At 43.2% G+C, this 22,249-nt stretch overlaps 1 protein-coding gene across 1 annotated transcript in view; it reads right to left on the bottom strand.

The window, feature by feature from the left end:
* Nucleotides 1–2,923: 2,923 nt before the first annotated feature.
* The window catches only part of tbc1d22b (TBC1 domain family, member 22B), a gene marked incomplete at its 5' end in the record, with an annotated part of 45,601 nt that continues 26,275 nt past the window's right edge, over nucleotides 2,924–22,249 (bottom strand). The window contains 6 exons of the mRNA XM_084333858.1: nucleotides 2,924–3,284; nucleotides 5,301–5,396; nucleotides 14,575–14,702; nucleotides 17,873–17,948; nucleotides 19,654–19,760; nucleotides 21,270–21,384. Coding sequence (XP_084189984.1) covers nucleotides 3,084–3,284; nucleotides 5,301–5,396; nucleotides 14,575–14,702; nucleotides 17,873–17,948; nucleotides 19,654–19,760; nucleotides 21,270–21,384 — 723 coding nt within the window. The remainder of the gene's footprint in view (nucleotides 3,285–5,300; nucleotides 5,397–14,574; nucleotides 14,703–17,872; nucleotides 17,949–19,653; nucleotides 19,761–21,269; nucleotides 21,385–22,249) is intronic.

The raw sequence follows: 22,249 nt of genomic DNA, 5'->3' as shown, positions 1-22,249 counted from the left end.
TGTTTAAAATGAAACTATTTCCTGGATCACATCACTGGTTAGCTAAGGTCACACAAGTACAGTACAAGCCCAAATCAAAGTAAAAACATAAATGACACACAACATTACAGGCATTAATGATAACAAAGCATTTGTCTTCGTTGAGACGGTTAAAGACGAAGGCGTCCTCGTGTCCTTTTGTTTAACGCAGCTGCGGCGTCGGGTCCGCGGGACCGTCTCCGGTGGGGCGTGCGGCCACATGGCCTTCAATACCGACAGAGTGTCAAAATCAGTCACTGTCCTTTAAAAAAATATATAATAATAATAATAAACAAACTGAAAAGGTTTCCCACACACCAGCTACGTTATTGAGAGCAGAGGATGGCTGTTTTCAAGGAGAGCGTCCCGAGCGACTGATGTTCTTCTTACACACTGCCACAGCAAGCAACAGGCATATTACTACATTCACCGATTTATATTGCAATTAAAATGATCTCGAAAAACAAAAGGAGAAATAGGCAAGGCTAACATTCGTAACATTGCTAAGTACAAAATAATTATCTGGTAAAGTGTCCGGTACCCCTATGAACTCCATGGCTAACAGGTCTCATCAGTCGGTGATATCAACTCCATGGCTAACAGGTCTCATCAGTCGGTGATATCGACTTCATTTTGGACCAAAAAATAAATAAAAAAGCCATTTTCACAAGAGCACGTGCTATCGTTGAGCGACTAAAAATTGTATATCTGACCCGTCTAAAAATCAAACTAAAACAGGGTCCTCTATTCACATAGTTAGCAGTCAGACGCAACACCAACCTCGACACATTTCAATTGATAAATGATCTCAAGTGCAAACATGAGTGGGGGGGGGGGCGGGGCATAATTATAGTCATAAAATTATTTGGAAAGGCCGGCATTATCGCGGCAGTGAAATTCACGTACCGTCGTTCCCCTGTTGGAAATCAAAACCTGTATTAAAGACCTTCAGTGTGGGAGCACTGATTTAACCTCATTGACCCGTGACTTCATTCCTTCAAGACCTGAAAGGCAAACTGATACCGGATCAGTACTCCAGAAGTTATAAAATGACAACACAGCACCTGGTTCGTCGCCCATAGCAGCTGTGGGAACCACAGTACCTGTGTTTTGTACTGAAACAGTAATGTAGTAAAACACAGTGAGAAGGGCTCAGGAGTGATATTATTATAACCCTCAGAACTGCGCCCATATTCATAAAGCTTCTCAAGACTACCGGCCAGGAGCGCTCATTGCTCACAAGTCACAATGAGCCGAGAAACTTAAGACAAACTGGTTTAACATGAGCATTTCTATTCTGTGACTTTTTTACGACTGTAAGTCTCTGTTCTGAAATCAGCGTACACTCCCAAAATCATAACCTTAAACTCAAGTGGGATGAATGCAAAACTGATCCAGGGATAATTTCACCTCAGCCCCTTCGTCAGAGGTTTCGCCAACTCTGATCCTGGAGAACTCTCCAAGTGTTCGTTCAATAGAAGGACACGTGATTAAACTGATCTCCAATCTGAAAATCAATGATTAGACTGATTGTGTAGTCCAATCTGAAAATCGATGATTAGACTGATTGTGTAGTCCAATCTGAAAATCAATGATTAGACTGATTGTAGTCCAATCTGAAAATAAATTATTAGACTGATTGTAGTCCAATCTGAAACTCGACGACTAGACTGACTGCTTTGAGCAGGATTTGGTCAAGTTGAACTGGAACAAGAATCTGCCCACCAGGTGGCTCCTCTGGAACAGAAGTAAGGGAAACCCACCTGGAGTGGATATTATTGAAAGTGGCCTTAGTGGGTGGAGCGTGAAACTAAAGCAATTATGGTATTAATGAAAGATAAATCAACAAAATATAAGGGTTGTTTTCTCTGAACCCCCGACAACTCTGTTTCATAAAAACAATCATTAAAGGAACTCTGAAAAAAAAAAAAACATCATCTCTGGCTACCATCTTCCAATAAAAAAAAGGATGATTTTTACAAACATTCATCATCCCTTTTAGAGTACACACACTGAACGTTATATTCAACTTCCCGTGACGCACAATCAACGCTGCGTAACCCAAGAGAGTATGGAGAGCCCAGCAGCCATGTCGCCAGGCGGCCTGGTGGAGCGTCGACAGCAGTCCACTGATACAGTACAGCGGGTCTTTTTTTCTCCCCCCCCCCCCCCCCCCTTGCTTTTGTGGACCAGAAAAAAAGTTTTGTCCGAGACGAGCAGCAATACAAACACCTGCGGCCGTGGGTTTCTTACATTAAAACTAACACTGGAGAACACTATTTTCTATACCGGATAACCGGCCCAGGAACAAACTCGACTATACTTCCAAGGACCAGCTTATAGGTTCCCAGCTCTTGAGTTTTTATGAAACACTGAAGCGCAATACGCCGCGGGCTGTACAACAAGTCACACGTCCGCGTGGAGTACTATGGGATGGCGCGCCACAGAACACGCAACACGACCGTGAGATTTGCCCCGATATCGCGTCGTATTTATCCAAAGGCCATGACATGATATCCTGCAGATTCCCTGGAGAAACACGGCACGTTTAAAAAAAAAAAAAAGGGAAACGCTGCCAGAAAATGTATTTACCCCTTTAAAGGAAAACTCCAACATTTTGGGAAATTAGCTTATTTGCCATCTACCCTGGAGTTAGACAAGAAGATACATACCCTTTTTCTTCTCTGTGCATGCAGTAGGAGTAGGAAGACGTGCGCCGTTAGCCTAGCTTAGCGTCAGTCACTGGAAGTAGGTTCCTCCATTAGCCTAGTTCCAAACGTCTTCCTACTCCTACTGCATGCACAGAGAAGAAAAAGGTATGTATCTTCTTGTCTAACTCCAGGGTAGATGGCAAATAAGCTAATTTCCCAAAATGTTGGAGTTTTCCTTTAAGTATTATGTACAACTATATACTGTATCTGCATGTGTCAGCCTGTCGCCTGAGAGAAGCGCTGAGTCTCTGGAGTGCCTCAAATACACAAAGTCCGCTCCGACATAGTGAAGTTAGATTTGGAGGCGGACGTCAAACCGGTGTGTATGCTATCGTACGAAAGGCCCCCCGCCGTCTATCTCTTGTAATGGCTGGGAGCGTCTCTCTTGTGATGGCTGGGAGCGTCTCTCTTGTGATGGCTGGGAGCGTCTCTCTTGTAATGGCTGGGAGCGTCGGCAAACATGTACTTCAGTCTGTAGGCTTCAGCCAGGAGGAGACCCACTTCCTCGTTGCCCCAGTGGATTGTGGGAAGATTCTGGAGTAGCATGAGCAAGCCCTTGAGAGAAAGAAAAAACATTGACACTCGTTTATTTCTTTTGCACAAATCTAAATCGCAATTCAGAACAATGTAGACGGCTTTGGTGTTTCGCTCTTGAATAAGACTTTTATTTCAGGGTCAGTGTTGATGGACTCGACCCTTCTTCATCCTTGGCAGATTTGAGTGGGGACGCTCTTGGTCTTTTCTCAGACATCACAGAGGTAGTCTTGGCAGCCTTAAAGGTCCCATATTGTAGTCCTTTTCAACTAGTTTAACAGGTGTTATGCATTCTAGCAGCCTCTATACCCCTCTATTTTAGTGCTGTTCTCAACTGGCTGTTTCTGTGTCTGTAACGAATGAGCTTTCTTGATCGTACAAATGCGATAATTATCGTACATCTGGCAATGATGTACACGCCTGTACCGTCTAATCCAGGTGTTGTGTGGTGATCTGCCACTGTTTACATTTTGTGTTAACTACTCTATGGTGATCCACCATTGTTTAAATTTTGTGTTTATTATATAACATATTTCAAACTGTCAGGTATTGTAATTTAGAACTGCACTATTGCATAGTGTTGGGGTTATTGGGGTTGTCCTAGCGAGACCATGGGTCGGAACTAGGGATGTCCGATATTATCGGCCTACCGATATTGGCATTAGAATGTAATATCGGAAATGATCGGTATCGGTTTAAAAAAAACTTTACGTTTTATTAGTCTTTTTTACATTTATAAAACATTGTAGTCTACAAAAGGCATCGGCAATAATTAAGTCAATCCAAGTGATACTACATAATACTACAACTCCCACAACAATTAGGAAAAGTGCATTACAGGCCAGATCCTGGTAGTGGTGCTGTCTCGAGAATGGAGTACTCCTTGTTTTCATTCAGGCCTACTTTTTCTATTAGCCTGAAGCTATGCCTTCATCAGATCGCATGGAATACCTTTTGCGATGCCGAATTCAGTATGCAGTAAAGGAATATAGCATCAGCCAATGGACATATCGATCTACCAGATGTCGACCAATAACTGGGAAATCCTTTTTGGGATCCAACTGGCCACAGGTAAGAACGATTTCACATAGATTTCATGCTGATCAGGCCTTGTTAGCATTAGCCAACCAGCCGATCAGTGTATGATGCTACAATAACGAATGCCGTTATTGGTAATCAATAATCAGAAACGACGTCCCCCGCCCCCCCCCCACCCTTTCATGCATTCATGGTGGAACATGATACTATAAAATGGGAACGTATTGATGAAAAAATTATTTAGTGTGGTGATTTTTGGCTGGTGAAAATGCTGAGTGGCTAGTGACTTTGGAAAACCACTAGCCACAGTGGCTAGTGAGCCAAAAAGTTAATGTCAAGCCCTGATGGTGTGGCTCCGACCCCTTTGTGTCGTCTATTCTCAGAACTGCAATATTGCATTATTTGACTCCGTCTATTCTATTTGACTAACTGTTTTATTGCACTACACACTATTGCACTATTTTGCTACTCTTTTATCATTTTAAAATAGTCTGTTTCATGTGTGAGGATCAAGCTGTAAACAGGGAGGCCTGTTGGGACCTTGGATCCTGATGTGGGGAGCTGTGATCTGGTGGTCTGTCTTACCTTGACTTTGTCTGTATTGCTCATCTTATGCCGGTCTCTTTTTTTAATTTTTTTTTGCTATTGTGAAGCACTTTAATCCTTTCACTGCCACTCTACAGAAGGTTAACCCTTTACTATCACACTACTGACGGTTAACCGGGTTAACCTGCTGTTGTGTGGCAGTGAAAGGGTTAACCTTCTGTGTATTGTCGCAGTGAAAGGGTTAACCGTTTGGTAGTGTGGCAGTGAAAGGGTTAAGCTGCAATTCTCGTATGAAAGGTGCTATACAAATAAAGTGTATTATTATTATTATTATTATTATTATTATTACCGCAAGTATAAATTAATTAATGAATCGTTGCGTATAGCACGTCTAGTAGACTGGGACAACGCTGCGCTGGACAGGGGGACGGTGGTGGTGGACTGGAAAGGTACCTGAAAGTCGACCATGGACAGGATCTCCTTGCGCCACTCGATGAGGAAGGCAGCGCAGACGTACAGGTGGAAGTGGGAGAAGCCCTCAGACTCAGCCTGCAGGACACAGCGATACAAGTGCAAGCGTCACGTTCAAGTTCCGTTTTATTTGTCACATTATATTAAAGGTACATTACAGTGAAATGCTTGGTTCTGTACGAGCCTCCTGAGATTGTGCTTCAAAAACTCAAGTACAAACGACAGTACAAAATGCAAACAAAATGCAAAAATTAGGTAGGGATGTAGTGCGAATATTTTTTTGTAACAAATAGATAAAATATGGTGTAGTGTTAAAAGTGTTTAAAGTGTCTAAGTGAATATTTAAAGTGAGTGTGTGTGCAGTGAATGTACATGGATGAGTTAGCGTTGCGTAGAGTAATTGAGCATCATGGAGCCTCAGCGGCAGGACACAACAACAATACTGGAGCTTCAGCCTCTAAAATAATCCAAATACTTATCCAAACCTCAGACATAAGGACTGAGAAGTAGTCATCAAACAAACATTAGCAATAAAATATGTAAAAAATACAGTCTATTGTTCAGAAAATAACGCAAATATGTTTTGTACACTTGTCAAATGGATGACAAAAGGGCCAAGTAGCGGTGGCACAAACAGAATTATAATCACAGTTAGTTACTGCGACACGTTTACATTTGTACATTTAGTCATTGTGGTGGATAAAACTCAGAGGGAAAACCGCCGGCAGATGGAGCAAAATTTAAACAAAGAGTCGGGCTGAGACTGATGGTTGATCCGAGTCAAAGTACAAGTTTACTACAAGTTTACTACAAGTTTACTGATCAGTAAAGAGCAAATCAACAGTTGCAGAGTACGACAGTCTGCTCAGTGAGATGGTGCCCAATGAATACAACACGCAAGGCTTTATACCCTATGTGTACGACGTGCAAGTTAGCAAAACAGGGTGACCTTCACCTTTGTGAAGAGTTTAAGCGAGGATACATACATCTTCTGAAACGGACAGAGGGGGTGCGCATGCGGTTTTAGAAAACACCCGCACACAGGATAACATATCATTTATCTGGGTTTACCAATTTCGCGTGATGGTTTCAAGTCTTTTCGCTAATGCTTTGGTGATAGTTTTATAATCATGATCTAAAAGACTTATGGGTCTGTATGATGAACAGTCTAATGGATCCTTATCACTTTTATACAGTACCGTGATGTTTGCCAAGCTCATTGTTTGAGGAAGTGCCTTATTGCGTCCAAAGTTGTTAATCATTCCCATAAAAATGGGTTTCAAGTCATTCCAGTACTCCTTATATAGCTGTGCCGGGAAGCCATCTGGTCCTGGACTTTTGTCTATAGGCATTGAATTAATTGTTGCTAGTATTTCCTGTTCGGTAAAGGGTGCATTAAGACTCTCTTGATCTGATTCTGAGAGCTTTGGCATTTTGATACCTTCTATGAATCTATCGAGTTCATCCTGTGTGTAATTACTTTGAGATTTGTATAGTATATTGTAATACTCCTGGAATGCCTGATTGATTTCTTTTGGATGATATGTGATGTTTCCCTTGAACCGAATTGCTTTATATAATTTATAATAGTAATGTCACGGTGACTTTTATCCCAAACTCTGTAGAAAGACAGGAAGCACAGCTGGCACATTTTAACATTGTGACTGTTTAAGATACGAGACCATGTCTTAAGGCGGGTTCTCACGTCTGAGAGAGAGGACTAACAGGACAACAGCTCGTTTCCCACATGTAAGGAGAAGAGACGTGAACTTGGCTATTACACAATTTAGCTGACAACAAACAGGTCAGCAGGAAGGGTACATCTCTGGCAGCTAAGGGTAATAATAATAACTCTTTATTTGTATAGCACCTTTTGTCATGTATTTTAAACTTGGATACGTGAGAGTTGTAATAAGATATTTAAAGATAAAAGAGATGAAACACTTTTGAGGAGGGCGGCTAAGTGGCGCAGTGGGCAAGGCGCTCGCCACTAACGCAGGAGATGCTGGGTTCCCCACCCACCGGAAAGCCGGTGGGTGGGGATCGGACGTTGTGGACAGCGACTCCTACAGGTCGGTTGGTGCGCCTGTACAGCAGAATCAGGAAGCATCGGGGGCAGCGTGAGCCTCCCACGCGTTACTCCTCGCCACTGAGAGATCGCGCTGTGCAGGTGAAAAGATGCGACGGCTGCCTCCTCGTGTACCGGAGGGGACACGTGATGCAAGGCTTGGTCCACATTGCAGCCGACCAGTGGGAGGCATGGTCTAACAACGTTCGAGACAGGGGAGGGTAGAATTGGACAATACGAAATTGGGATGGGAGAAAAATAGAAAATGGGGAGAAAAAAGTAGATAAAAAAAATAAACACTTTTGAGGGTATTTATTATAAAAAGTGAATAAGCAAGGTACAATTGAAATCAAGTTGGTACAACCGGCCGGTCGTGTAGAAAAGAAAAGCAGTCAAGTCAGTGTCCCGTCAGTCCGTCCAGTCAGTCCAGCAGTGTCCAGAAGAAGTAAAGGAAGAGAAGTGCCCCTCCTTCTCTGTCAGAGTGTTTTATTAGTGACCCCATAGTCCAGTGTGTATGTGTCTTTGTCCTGAGTGCACGTCGTGTGTCTTTGTGTATTGGTCAGCCTGTACTGTATGTCTGGCGTGCATGAGTGCGTGGTACGCACATTTACGTGCACATATGTGCGTGCATCTATCTTTTTTTTTTGTATCCACTTTTTCTCCCATTTTCTACATTTTCTCCCATCCCAATTTCGTATCATCCAATTCAACCCTCCCCTGTCACGGACGCTGTTTCTTGCCTCCCACAAGCCGGCTGCAATGTGGACTAAGTCATACATAGCACAAGTCCCCTCCGGTACTTGAGGTAACAGCAGTCGCATCTTTTCACCTGCGCAGCTCGATCTCTCAGTGGCGAGGAGTAACGCGTGGGAGGCTCACGCTGCCCCCGACACTTCCTGATTCTACTGCGCAGGCGCACCAACCGACCTGTAGGAGTCGCTGTCCACAACGCCCGATCCCCACCCATCAGTTTCCCACCCCCTAATACGGCCAATGTGTATTAGTATGAACGACCAGCTAAACTGAAAGCAATGTGGAGCGCTGGGCTCGAACAGGCGAGCCCAGCGTCTCCGCATTTGTGGCGAGCGCCTTGCCCACTACGCCATGTAGCCGCCCTTGCGTGCATCTATCTTATCGATAACGATCTGTGATTGATAGAGAGTGAGGTACTCAGCCTGCATCTGGCCGGGGCAGTATACAGTCATATATTCAGCGACTTTTGGCATCTTGTGTCAATGAGTTAAATTGATGGTTAGTTTTGTGGAGGTGCCATTGATAACGATCTGTGATGTGTGGCCATCTGGCGAACTGTTGTGGCGTTTGGTGTAGAGGGAGTTTTGTTTTATTGTTTTATTGTGGATCCCCATTAGTCTACTACACCAAAGTGAGACTACTCTTCCTGGGGTCCAAACATTAAAAATACAAACACAATTAAAAAAAAAAAAAAAATATATAAAACCACAAACATTGAAGTACTCACAAGAAAACATCACAACGAACAAAACAGTGAATAAAAGTTAGATATCACAATAAAACCATAAAATACAAATTACATATTCAGTCCATAAGAACAAAACACACCAAAATCATATATATTATTTGAACTCATATTATAGCATAACTTTTCTCACGTCACCGATCACTTTTATATTTCCATACTAATTTCAAAAGTCAATGGCCAAAATGTAACTCATTATTCATGAGCGCAATTTTAAACTTTTTTTTAAACATACATTTGTTCCTTATCATAGTTATATTTCTGGGTATTTTATTCCAATAAGCAACTGCTCTATATATTACCGTCTTTTTCAGAGCATTTGTTTTTGGTAGAGGTAAAGTAAAGCATGAATCTAATGCTTGCCTTGTGCTATATCCATGTCTCATATTAGTTGGGTACAGTTGCGAGTGCAAACCCAGTATTACAGATATTAAACAAAAAAGTTACCAGGCTACATGCCATCCTCTGTTCCACTGTCATCCAGGTCAGCGCGGCATGCATCCCTCCAACACTACTCCTCACAGAGCAGCGCAGAGCGAGACCATATAGTAGAACAGTAGTCCAGGCGTGATAAGACCAAAGATTGTAGTACAAGCTTTGCTGTACCATTATAGTCAACAGATTTCTACACCTTCTGATCATTGAAGTACCACAGCTCATCTTAGCCACCATATTGCTAATGTGTTTCGACCAAGAAAGTGCTTCATCTATTACAACACCCGGCAGTTTTGCCTCATTGACCTGTTCGATATCAGCACAGTTCAGAACTAGATTTAATTTAGGATTTGATCTAGATGTATATTTTGAGGCTATCATTATACTCTTGGTTTTTGCAACATTTAACTTTAACTTATTTTCACTTACCCAGTTGAAAATTAGCACTATATCATCTTGCAATAACCTATTAACAGACTCAGATTGTTCCGCCTGTGAGTGAGTGAGGGATAGAGAGGGGGAGGGAGAGGTTTGGGGCCTTGTGTGTGTGAGCGTGTCAGAAGGTCAGAGTGTGTGTATCTGTATGGGGCATGGGGGAGAGGAAGAGAGAGATCCCTTTGTGTCGAGGAATGTGTCTGCTATATTTATGTGTCATATTTCATCACTTTCATACAGGGTATTGCAGTTCAAAGCAAATCTTTCCTGTGACAAAATGGCATCCAATGTAATAAAAAAAAGTCAACCAACGAACAAGATTCTTGTACCGGATCTCCTCTCTGGTAAACAAGAATACCCTGAAGACTCTGGCAGGAGCACTCATTCAAGGGTACTACGACTATGCTTGCACCTCATGGTACCAAAGCACCTCAAAGGCGCTTAAAACAAAATTACAAACATCACAAAACAAACTGGTCAGACTACTACTTGACCTGAACCCCAGAACCCACCTCACCCCTGCCCACTTTGACAACCTAGGATGGCTTAGAGTAGACGACAGAGTACAGCAACTTGCAATGGGCCTGGTCTACAAGATACACTATACGACCGGGGTGCCCATGTACATGTCAAAATACTTCCCAAAGGTCAGTGAATACCACAACCACTACACCAGAGGAAGCTCAACAAATCATGTTAAACCCAGATTCGGCTCAAACAAGGGACTAAACACGTTTCGCAATTATGCCACAACAATGTGGAACGCCCTACCCAAAGCTGTAAAGGAATGTGAATCCCTGCCCACATTCAAAACCGCTCTTAAAGAGCACCTACGGGAGGCTGCAATTCGAAACTGGCCACCGTAAATGCCCAAAACCCCCACCACCTCCTAATAGACAGTCTCCTCCCCACCGCATGTATATATTCCCTCCCCGCCGTATGTATATTTCCCTCCCACCCACCCACCCCCTCCTAATGTACAGTCCCCTCCCCATCATATGTATATACTCTGTCAGGATCTAGGGGTAACAGTACTGTATATTTGAATACCGCTTATGTCACAAATGTATCAGTACTAAATACCTATATGTCCCTATGCCATACATGTCATGTATGTTGTGTATGTCATAAATGTCTATATGAATTGAAAATGGGGGACCCTGATGGAAACAAGACAAACGTCTTTTTCAGGTCTGCATCCCCTTAACAATTGTATGTATTGAGCCGTACTGTATTGTACCCATTCTGCAATCTGTTAAATAAAGTTTTCATTCATTCATTCATTCAAAGTGCTTTACATCAGTAAGAAATAAGACATAAAATCAGTGTAAAACAAGTGGCAAGAGCAAAGCATAAAGTGTAAAATAATGCAGATATATTAATCTTGAATTTCTGTAATCTGTTACAAAACATGATAAAGGTTATAGTATGCACCCAGTGGATAGTGGGGCATAAAGATAAAAGTAAAAATAAGTTAAATAATAGCAAGGATAAAATGAGCAGACATATAAAATCACAGTTTTTCACATTAGGATCTAACATCCCAACAGGCCACCTTGTTTATGGTTTGATTCAGTTTTAGTAGAATAAAAAAGACATGAATGATTAAATGAGCACATAAAGTGCAGACATACTATAAAAGGTAAGGGTAAGTAACATTGTTCGTCAAACAGTGTCGAACTTGAGTGCTACACTGAGTGCATACTGCATACTGTAGTAGTAAAGACATACTGTATTAGCATGGTAGGTAGTAGTATAGGGATGGTAGCATAGTACATAGTAGATAGTAGTATAGGGATAGTAGTATAGTACATAGTAGATAGTAGTTGTAATAGCCTATTTCATTCATGTAACACAAGTTGTTTTGTTTCTCAGGGGAAAACCCCTCCTCTTTGAAGACATAGTTTCCTATTTGATCAAACCACATATTATGAAAATGCACCCGCTGTGACCTCCTGATTTTCCTGTTATCTGGACACCCACTCAAGTAACGGTGACATTGCAAAAGGTGGGGCCCGGTTATTTTCCAGACATAGGCATACTCCCCTGTACTCCCATAGTCTAGCAACGTTCAAGACAGGGGAGGGGAGAATTGAAGGGGAGTATTGGCGATACGAAATTGGGATGGGAGAAAAAATAGAAAATAAGGAGAAAAAGTGGATAAAAAAAAAATATGTGAAGGCCACCCTACTCTACTACTTGCACGTACACATAGGGTATAGATATCTGTTATTCTCACATACACATAGGATATAAATATCTGTTATTCTCTCGTACACATAGTGAAAGACGGTAAGAAAGTTAGTTTTATTATTTTAGATATTGATTGAAGGTGTTTTTTTTGTTGACGATGGAAAATGATTAAAATAAATCCTCCAGAAAATCCTCTAGGCAAGAGAGCTCCTCTTGATATTGCCCTTTGTTTACATTTAATTTTTGCTTTGGTCTGATGTATGGGGCTGGAGGAGTTGAATAACTTATCATAGTGTGGATTCCTCCAGACCTTGCCTCGAGGTCGGCGTTTGACGACATTACAGACTCTGCCTTTAAGTATATTTTGTTCCTGCTCTGTGCAAGAGCCTGACGTTTGTTTGTTCATCCTGATAAACCTCTGTGGGGCTGAAATGTTGACGTGACATACTGGATGTCCTTATTTATTGGTAAAGGAACGTAGGCCAATCTCGGGCCACTCTGTTTGTCTGGGACCTTGGCCAAATCCGGCCACTCCCCATTTTGCGCGACATCCGGAGCTTTTACTTAAAGCCCAGCTGCTTTTTGACGTCGAAAGGTAGGTGCCGTGAAGTTATACTTATTTTAGAATATATATATATATAAAATTTCATGAGTATTCATCTATATTTACTAGTAATCTAAAGACTATTAGATAATGTACCAGTAAGAAGCGGGAATCTTTAGATTGTGTTTTGGGGCGACAGTGTTTTCAAGCCTCTAATCGTTGTCCACTCGCCCCAAAATATGTCAAATAGGCGATGTTGCTAGCCAGTGCTAACCAGTGTTATGTCAGACGAAAAGGGGTCAAATATAATGCTAGCATTCTATGTATTAGTGTATAAAATAGTGTATATACTTGACCACATCGTGCACAATTGTGCAGCCCTGGCCTATTTTATAATTCTATTCTATTGTGCTCCTATGTTAATTTAGTTTATATATTCCATCCAATTTTATTCCACCTTTTTATTTTATTCTACCGTAATTGTCCGTCCGTTAATGTCGCACCGAAAACGACCAAATCAAATTCCTTGTATGTGTAAAACGACTTAATCAAATCAAATCAAATGTATTTGTAAGGCCCGACAACACACGTTAATGTCCCCATGGGCCGGACACATCTTCTTTAAACAAGTCAAGAAGAAACATCACAATAAGTCAAGAAACAAAACAAGAACACCATAAGGTCCAACAAATTTAAAATAAATGCAAAATAAATGAATGCAATGCGAACACTCCCAGATATACCCCATGCGAAGGTAAGGAAAAACTCACTAAAACCTAGCAATACGAAAAAATGCACCACAGGCAGTGTGGAGGAGAGAAACCTTAGAAGGGCCAATTCAAGGGGGGATCTCCCTTCTTAGATGTCGGTGATAGTAGTGTTGCAGACTAACAGTTGGTAGGCATGCACTCATGTGTGTAGTGAAACACAGATGAGTGCATGCAATAGCAACTGAACATTTAGAAAAATTTAAGATAGAGCTGATAGCGATAGCAACTGAACATTTTGAAAGATTAAAGATAGAGCTGATAGCGGATCTATTTGAGGCACAGGGGCGGCGCAAAGAGGGTCGCGTCCTCCCAGTCTTAATCACGGGGCGTTCAACACTCCGGTCATAACTCAGAGACAGCCGGAGACAGGGTTTACTTGACAATAAAGACCCTTCTGGGCGTCTACGTGGCGTAGTGGGCAAGGCGCTCGCCACGAAACGCTCCACATTTGCTTTCAGTTTAGCTGGTCGTCCGTACTAATACACATTGGCCGTATTAGGGGGTGGGAAACTGATGGGTGGGGATCGGGCGTTGTGGACAGCGACTCCTACAGGTCGGTTGGTGCGCCTGCGCAGTAGAATCAGGAAGTGTCGGGGGCAACGTGAGCCTCCCACGCGTTACTCCTCGCCACTGAGAGATCGAGCTGCGCAGGTGAAAAGATGCGACTGCTGTTACCTCAAGTACCGGAGGGGACTTGTGCTATGTATGACTTAGTCCACATTGCAGCCGGCTTGTGGGAGGCAAGAAACAGCGTCCGTGACAGGGGAGGGTTGAATTGGATGATACGAAATTGGGATGGGAGAAAATATAGAAAATGGGAGAAAAAGTGGATAAAAAAAAAAAGACAATAAAGACCCTTCTGATTCTGATTAAAAAAATCAAATCTAAATGGGATCTAGCGGGGTCGGGTGGTTGGTCCTGAGAGGTCCTGGGGTGGGGGGTGGATTTAGGGGAAGTTGTGTCTTTTAGCTCTAGTGATGGTTTACATTTTCTTTTAAATATATTTTTATAATTATATATACAGTATATTAATTATTTTAATTTACATTTTTCCTGTTCTCATTGTCTTGTGACCTCAAATGTTATTGTTATTGTCTGTTGATGATCTGTGAATTATTATTATTATTACTATATATATTTTTACTTATCCCTTACATTATTCTTTACATCACTTATTATTGTGTTATGGTATGTCTTGTTATATGTTACAATGTGAAATAAAAATGTAAAAGAAAAAAAAATCAAATCTAAATGGGAGGAGGAGCTAATAAGGTTCTGCCCCTCCAGGCTGGTCCTGGATCAGCGCGTGGTACCTGGTAGGTGTCCCAGAGGCGGATGGTGCAGCGCAGCGGCAGCTCCCTCATCAGCAGGTTGTTCATCCAGCGGAAGGCGAACTGCAGGTACTCCACCTCATAGCGCAGGAAGTGGCCGTGGATGTCCTCTGGAGGAGACAGGAAGCAGGAAGCAGGTGAACAGCAGCAACGTGACGTTCTGACCCGTGTGCCGCCATCTTTCTTTAGACGGTCCGAGTGAAACTAACTCACTAATGCACGCACACACACACACACATACAAACATATACACACTTTACACACAAATACATACTAGGGGTGTAAAGGTACACGTATCCATATCGAACCGTTTCAGTACTAGACCTTAGGTTCAGTAGGGCTGTGTACCAAACAAATACAACGGTATGTTAACCACTAACGACCGCCCACCGGGGGCTGTTTTCTTTCCACAATCTAATATAATAATTTTTTTTATTTTAAAGTCTATTATTAATTTCAATATAGAATATTCGTTGACAACCTTACACGTACAATTAGTTACTGCACACTACATCACCCCTGAGTGGAACATGGAAAGCCAAACTTTCCCCCACTGTACCGAAAACCCGTACCGAACAGTGACTTCAAAACCGAGGTACGTACCGAACCGTGGTTGTGTACCGTTACACCCCTAATACATACGCACGCACGCTCTCCCTCCTCTCTTTCCTCTCTCTCCTCTTTTTCCTCACTCCCCTCTCCCTCTCCCTCTCCTCTCTTTCCTCTCTCTGGTGAACACAGCAGCTGGCCCAGATGGTATAACAGGACGCATACTTAAGTCCTGTGCCAACCAGCTAGCCCCTGTGTTCACCGCCATATTTAATCAATCCCTGGCGGAGTCAGTGGTCCCTGCCTGCTTCAAGATGTCTACCATCATCCCTGTACCGAAGAAACCCTCCCCAACATGTCTCAATGACTACAGACCGGTGGCACTCACCTCTGTGGTCATGAAATGTTTCGAGAAGCTGGTCAAGGATCACATTTGTGCCTCCCTCCCCAGTGATATGGACCCTATGCAATTTGCATACAGGACAAACACGTCCACTGACGACGCGGTCTCCCAGGTACTGCACAGCACCCTCTCTCACCTTGACCGCCAGAAGGGGGGCTATGTGAGACTGTTGTTCATTGACTACAGCTCAGCGTTCAACACCATAGTCCCCACCAGACTGGTGGACAAGCTGATCGAGCTGGGTCTGAGCTCCGCTCTGAGCGCCTGGGTACTGGACTTTCTGAGTGAAAGACCCCAGGCGGTCAGGGTGGGGGGTCAGACCTCCAACACCATCACCCTGAGCATCGAGTCCCCCCAGGGCTGTGTTCTGAGCCCCCTGCTGTACTCACTCTACACACACAATTGTGTGGCCAAGTTCTGCTCCAACTTCATAGTGAAGTTTGCAGACGACACGGTGGTGGTGGGGCTGATCTCGGACAACGACGAGAAGGCCTACCGGGAGGAGGTTGAGGTACTGGAACGCTGGTGCCAGGACAACAGCCTGCTCCTGAACATTGGTAAAACCAAGGAGCTGATCGTGGATTATAGGAGAGGACAGCAGGAGACACACACACCACTGAGGATAAACGGGGCTACCGTGGACAGGGTGAGCAGCTTTAAGTACCTGGGGGTCCACATCTCAGAGGATCTGACATGGTCAACACACATAGACTCAGTCGTAAAAAAAGGCGAAGCAGCGCCTCTACCACCTGAGACAGTTAAGGAAGTTCAGAGTATCTGGGAAGATACTCCAGTCCTTCTACTCCGGAGCTGTAGAGAGCATCTTGACTGGAAACATCACTGCCTGGTATGGAAACAACACGGCACAGGACAAGAAGGCCCTACAGAGAGTGGTGCGCTCAGCCGAGCGTACCACGGGTATTGCACTACCTCCCCTGCAGGTTCTATACAACAAGAGGTGCAAATCCAGAGCCTGCAGAATAATGAAAGACCCTCACCACCCCAACAACAGCCTGTTCCAGCTGCTGAGGTCAGGCAGACGCCTGCGAACCCCAGCTACTAGGACAGAGAGGCTTCGGCTCAGCTTCTTCCCCCAGGCCATCAGAGCCTTGAACACTGAACACTGAGTGCCACAGAACACTGAACTCTCCACACACAAGCACACATGAGCACACACACGACACGCACGCTGTACACGCTCACACACTAGCTGCCACTTTAACATGAGAAAGCACACACTCATGCTGCACACGCCCACACTTATGGCCACAAAGGAAAGGTCACTTTAAAAATAGTATAGCAACAGTAACAGTGTATTGCACTACCAAAGGACCTAGCATGTCCTCCATGCTCTGTAAATAACTTATGTACAAATACCGAGATGCCCCACTATGTTACCTGTTTATTGCACAATGTTGTTTTATTGGATTCTATTATATGTTGTACTACTGTATTGCACATCGTTGCGGGCAAGACCACCCGCATTTCATTGTATACTTGTATGCCGTGACAAATAAAACTCTTGACTTGACTTGACTTCCTCTCTCTCTTGACTCTCTCTCTCTCCTTCTCTCTCCTCTCTCTCTCTCCTCTCTCTCCTAAATCAAATAAAATCAAATTTATTTGTAAGGCCCGACAACACACGTTAATGTCCCCATGGGCCGGACACGTCTTCTTTAAACAAGTCAAGAAGAAACACAATAAATCAAGAGCAAAACAAGAACACCATAAAGTCCAAACATTTTTAAGTAAATGGAAAATAAATACATTTTCACAGGCAATGTGGATGAGAGAAACCTTAGAAGGGCCATTCAAGGGAGGATCTCCCTTCTTAGATGTCGGTGATAGTAGTGTTGCAATAAAACAGGCGAACAGTTGGTAGGCATGCACTCATATGTGTAGTGAAACACAGATAAGTGCATGCGATAGCAACTGAACATTTTGAAAGATTAAAGATAGAGCTGACACACGCACGCACGCACGCACGCACGCACGCACGCACGCACACACACACACACACACACACACACACACACACACACACACACACACACACACACACACACACACACACACACACACACACACACACACACACACACACACACACACACACACACACACACACACACACACACACACACACACACACACACACACACACACACACACACACACACACACACACACACACACACACACACACACACACACACACACACACACACACACACACACACACACACACACACACACACACACACACACACACACACACACACACACACACACACACACACACACACACACACACACAACGTTACGTACCATCTATTCTGACCACCAGCTCCTCCAAAGCCTTCACTTTGTTCTGGATTCCCGGCTGAGCAAAGGTGTAGTTGTCCTGAAGACGTAACAATTCAGAACCACAGGGTCAATTCCCTTTCAATTCAATCTATTCACAAATGCACATAAATTGTAATTTATTTGCTAATGATAAAGCATTTGTTCTCAAATTCTTTAAGGGTAAATGGTGCATTTTATATAGCGTTTTTATCCAACTCACTTTACAATTTTGTTCCTCACATTTGACCAGTTCACTCACAGACGGCAGAGGCGACCATGCAAGGTGCCGACCTGCTCATCGAGAGCAGTTAGGGGTTGCTCAAGGACACTTCAACACGCTGGCCCGGGAGAAGCTGGAATCGAACCGGGAACCTCCGGATTACCAGACGACTGCTCTACCTCCTGAGCCACTGTCGCCACTGTGTGTGTGTGTGTAATCAGAGAGAAGTGCTTATCCTTGAGATAGGTGGTGCATTTGACCTGTATATGAAAAACAAGCCTTCTTGGACAAACTGGGTATCATCTCAAGACGGCACATATCCGAGGCCTCTGCCAAGTCTGTAAGCTAACGACCTGGATATCTGGCCGCTAGGGCTGGGCGATATGGCCAAAAATGATATTGTGATAACAATATGATAATGTTATCATATCACTCGATAATTATAATTATCGAAATTGTTATAAGTATACATTTTTTAAATTTTTTAATTTAATAATTTTTTTTAAAACAACATAATGTTTATTTTGCAGCAATTCTTTGTCGTTGCCGCCATCTTTAGAACACTCCAGTTCTCAGGCTGCAGCTGGTTTGAAAGCGACAGTAAACCGGCTTCTCTGCTGGCTGTGGCTCCAGGGGAGTTGAACAGTTCTGGCTCTGCTAGTTTCTTTTCTATCTTTTGGCGCTTTTTTGGTGGACAAACCACCGCACATGTGCACCGTGACTCGCGACTGGAGTCTAGCTCTGCTAGCACACACTACTGTGTACAGACGGTATTTTAAATTAGAAAGCAAACAAAATAAATGGACAAGAGAAAAATAAATCTCAATTTGGTCAGTATTGTCATTTGGACAAGCAAAGCCATTACTTTAAGTTGCAGGCAAGAAAGACAAGTCTGTCCACTGTCTCTGGTTTTAAAACTGCCCTGTTGCAGGTCACAAAAAAAAAGAAAATCTATATATATATTAAGTGTTTGCGGGTTTTAATTTATTTTAACATTAGTTGACATTATGAGTTTTCAGGTTAGGTGTTTTTGTACTTGCATTTAGGGTGTCCTGTCTGTGTAGTACAATGTTCTTTCGTGTTTTCGTGCCTTTTTATGTTCTATGTAAATGGACCACAATGGAAACAAGCCTATGGCTTTATTGTGTCCTATTTGTACAACGTTTGACATTGTTGTTTCAAAATGCCTAGGGGTGACAGTGGCTCAGGAGGTAGAGCAGTCGTCTGGCAATCCGGGAGGTTCCCGGTTCGATTCCCATTTCCCGCTCCTCCCGGGCAGCGTGTCGATGTGTCCTTCTTGAGCAAGACACTTAACCCCTAATTGCTCCCGATGAGCAGGTTGGCACCTTGCGTGGTCGCCTCCGCCGTTGGTGTGTGAATGTGTGAGTGAATGGGTAAAATGTGAGTAACAAATTGTAAAGCGCTTTGGATAAAAGCTTCTATATAAAAAAGCAGCCATTTACCATTCAAATGTTGTTTTACCGTTGTGTTAATAAAGTATTCAATCAATCAAAAAAGTGGAACTCATTTCATCCCGCCACACCTGTATTCCGTCCAGCAGCTTGCTCATGCACCAGAAGCTGTCGGCCTCGATGTTCCTCTGGGTCTCCAGCGGCAGAGCCGCCACGTCGAAGTTCTCCACGTCCTTCTCTGAGAAGAAACACATAAACACACGTCAATAGAATAGAATAGGCAGGCCAGCTTCTTTAAAGTTCTCCACGTCCTTCTCTGAGAAGAAACACACACACACGTCAATAGAAAATAGTAGAATAGAATAGAATAGGCAGGCCAGCTTCTTTAAAAGTTCTCCACATCCTCCTCTGGAAAAATACATACATAAATAGTAGGGATGTCCGATATTGGCATTCAAAAATGTAATATCGGGGGGAGCTCCCGTAGCTCACCGCATATCTCTGCGCTATTTCTGCGTCGGGGAAAACCGTGCTCGTCACGGATCTAGGGGACACAAGTTCGATTCCCGGACCCGCCGTCATTTCTCAGAATGTCTTCCCCTGCTCTACATCCCATTTCAACCTGTTTCTGTCGGTCATGCTTGACCAGAAAAGCGATAAACGCTAAAAAATAAAGTAAAAAAAAAAAAAAAAAATGTAATATCGGAAATTATCTGTATCGGGTTTCCAAATTATTATATATATTTTTTTACATTTATTTAACCTTTATTTACCCAGGCAAGCAAGTACTAAGAACAACTTCTTATTTTATGTATTGTCAAAAGTATGCATAATGTTGTGTTAATTCCATGACAAGAGATACCGGTATGTAATGTTAATTACCTGAAATTATTCCGTTTTTGGGGGGGGGGGGGGGGGGGGGGGGGACCCTGCATATATCGGTATCGGTTGATATCGGTATGGGGAATTAAGAGTTGGACAATATCGGTATATCGGATATCGGTAAAAAAGCCAATGTCGAACGTCCCTAATAAATAGAATAGAAAATAATAGAATAGAACAGAACAGGCAGCAGGCCAGCATCTTTAAAAAGTGTTCTACATCTTCGTCTGGGAGAACACATGTTTCAGGGGAGGAGGTTTAATATAAAGACCTGTTAGCCAGGTGCAAATGACATTAACCTGGGACCACACACTGACTTGATTACATTTTAATGATGTTAAATTGACATTTACTGTGTGCCTCGGCCCGCCAGCTGCCAGGACCACTGCACTACACTGGGCTCAACGGATCCATCCAGTAACCACCGTGTTCGGCGCTCAGGTACGACGCCTTCATCAATAAGAGTAATCCGGACAGAAGGCAGACGTGAGTCTCAGGCGAACATGTCGATGTTTCAATTTCAAACCTTTTATTTAAACTCGAAAGGCAAACCGTTTCCCTCATTTACAGTCACGTTGAGTGTACTGTACATACAGAGTTAAGTTAGGGTTAGGGTTATTTACAGTCACGTTGAGTGTACTGTACATACAGAGTTAAGCGAGAAAAGAAATTCTAAAACCACACGGTGTATAAAATCACAACAATAAGACAACAAGGCGAGGATAGTAATCAATTAAAAACACGTACAACTTGATTGTGGCAAAGGTTGGAGATCAAGGTTTTAAACTTTGGGACAGAGGGGGAGCATCTCAAGCTTTAAGGACGCGGACAGTGATCTGCAGGCGGCGGGGAACCTTCGACCTACCGACGAACTCGGAGAGAAACACGACAAAGAAGGGCGTGACCAGGTCGTTGATGCCCTGCACGTAGCCGCTGGCCGGGTGGCGGATGGCCCAGACGAACAGGATGCGCTCGAACACCTGAAGAAGAAGAGCGGGACCAGGGTGTTATTATTATTATTATTATGGTAAATGGTAAAATGGCTGCTTTTTTATCCAAAGCGCTTTACAATTTGTTCCTCACATTTCACCCGTTCTCTCACACATTCACACACCCGACGGCCAGGGGTGCAGTCGTAATATCAGAACTGCCTGGACGCCACGTGCACGCGCATACATGTTCCCTCGCGGTCGCACAGAACAGATGATTATTATGCATAAATAGTAGGAAACATGTTTGTATAGGAAATTACTAGTTTTAGTTTGGTTTTTGTAAATATTGCCTTGAAATAGAGAAGCTGAAAAAGGTAGCAGGATGTAGCCTTCAATATATAAAGAAATTATATTGTCAACAGATATGGTTGAAAAACAAACAATGTTTTAAATGTAATTGTAGATACAATATTGTAGTTACAATTTCTTTAATTGAATTAACTTAAACTAGACAAGTAAATACAAACTAAATTAACAATGTAACTTACAGTTTATAGAAGGACAGTTTCCTTCTGAAGCACAACTTTTAATGCCTCATCCTTCCAGTCGGGACCATTTGTCACATAGTGAGAGTTCCACAGATCAAGCAAACCCCCACAGGGCTTGTATTTCTTTGTTATGTTAGTATTGGTATCCTATTATTATGCAAAGTCTAGGTGATAGATAAGTGCCGGGTAGTGTAGTTGAAGACACCTGACGACCTGCGCTATTGTTATAAGACGGTGGGTACTTAGTACTGAGTGGAGCGCATTTTTGTGTGCGCGCGCATGCACATCCGTGCGCGACTGCGCGTACTTCTGCTCAGAAAACTGCTAGGACGGCGTGGTACCCCGTGGGACCACCACTGCATCAC

This window comes from Notolepis coatsorum, assembly GCF_963971535.1.
Source record: "Notolepis coatsorum genome assembly, chromosome: 17".
In the NCBI taxonomy this organism is placed as follows: Eukaryota; Metazoa; Chordata; class Actinopteri; order Aulopiformes; family Paralepididae; genus Notolepis; species Notolepis coatsorum.
The sequence above is the reverse complement of the archived record's forward strand: the minus strand, read 5'-3'. Positions and strand labels throughout refer to the sequence as shown.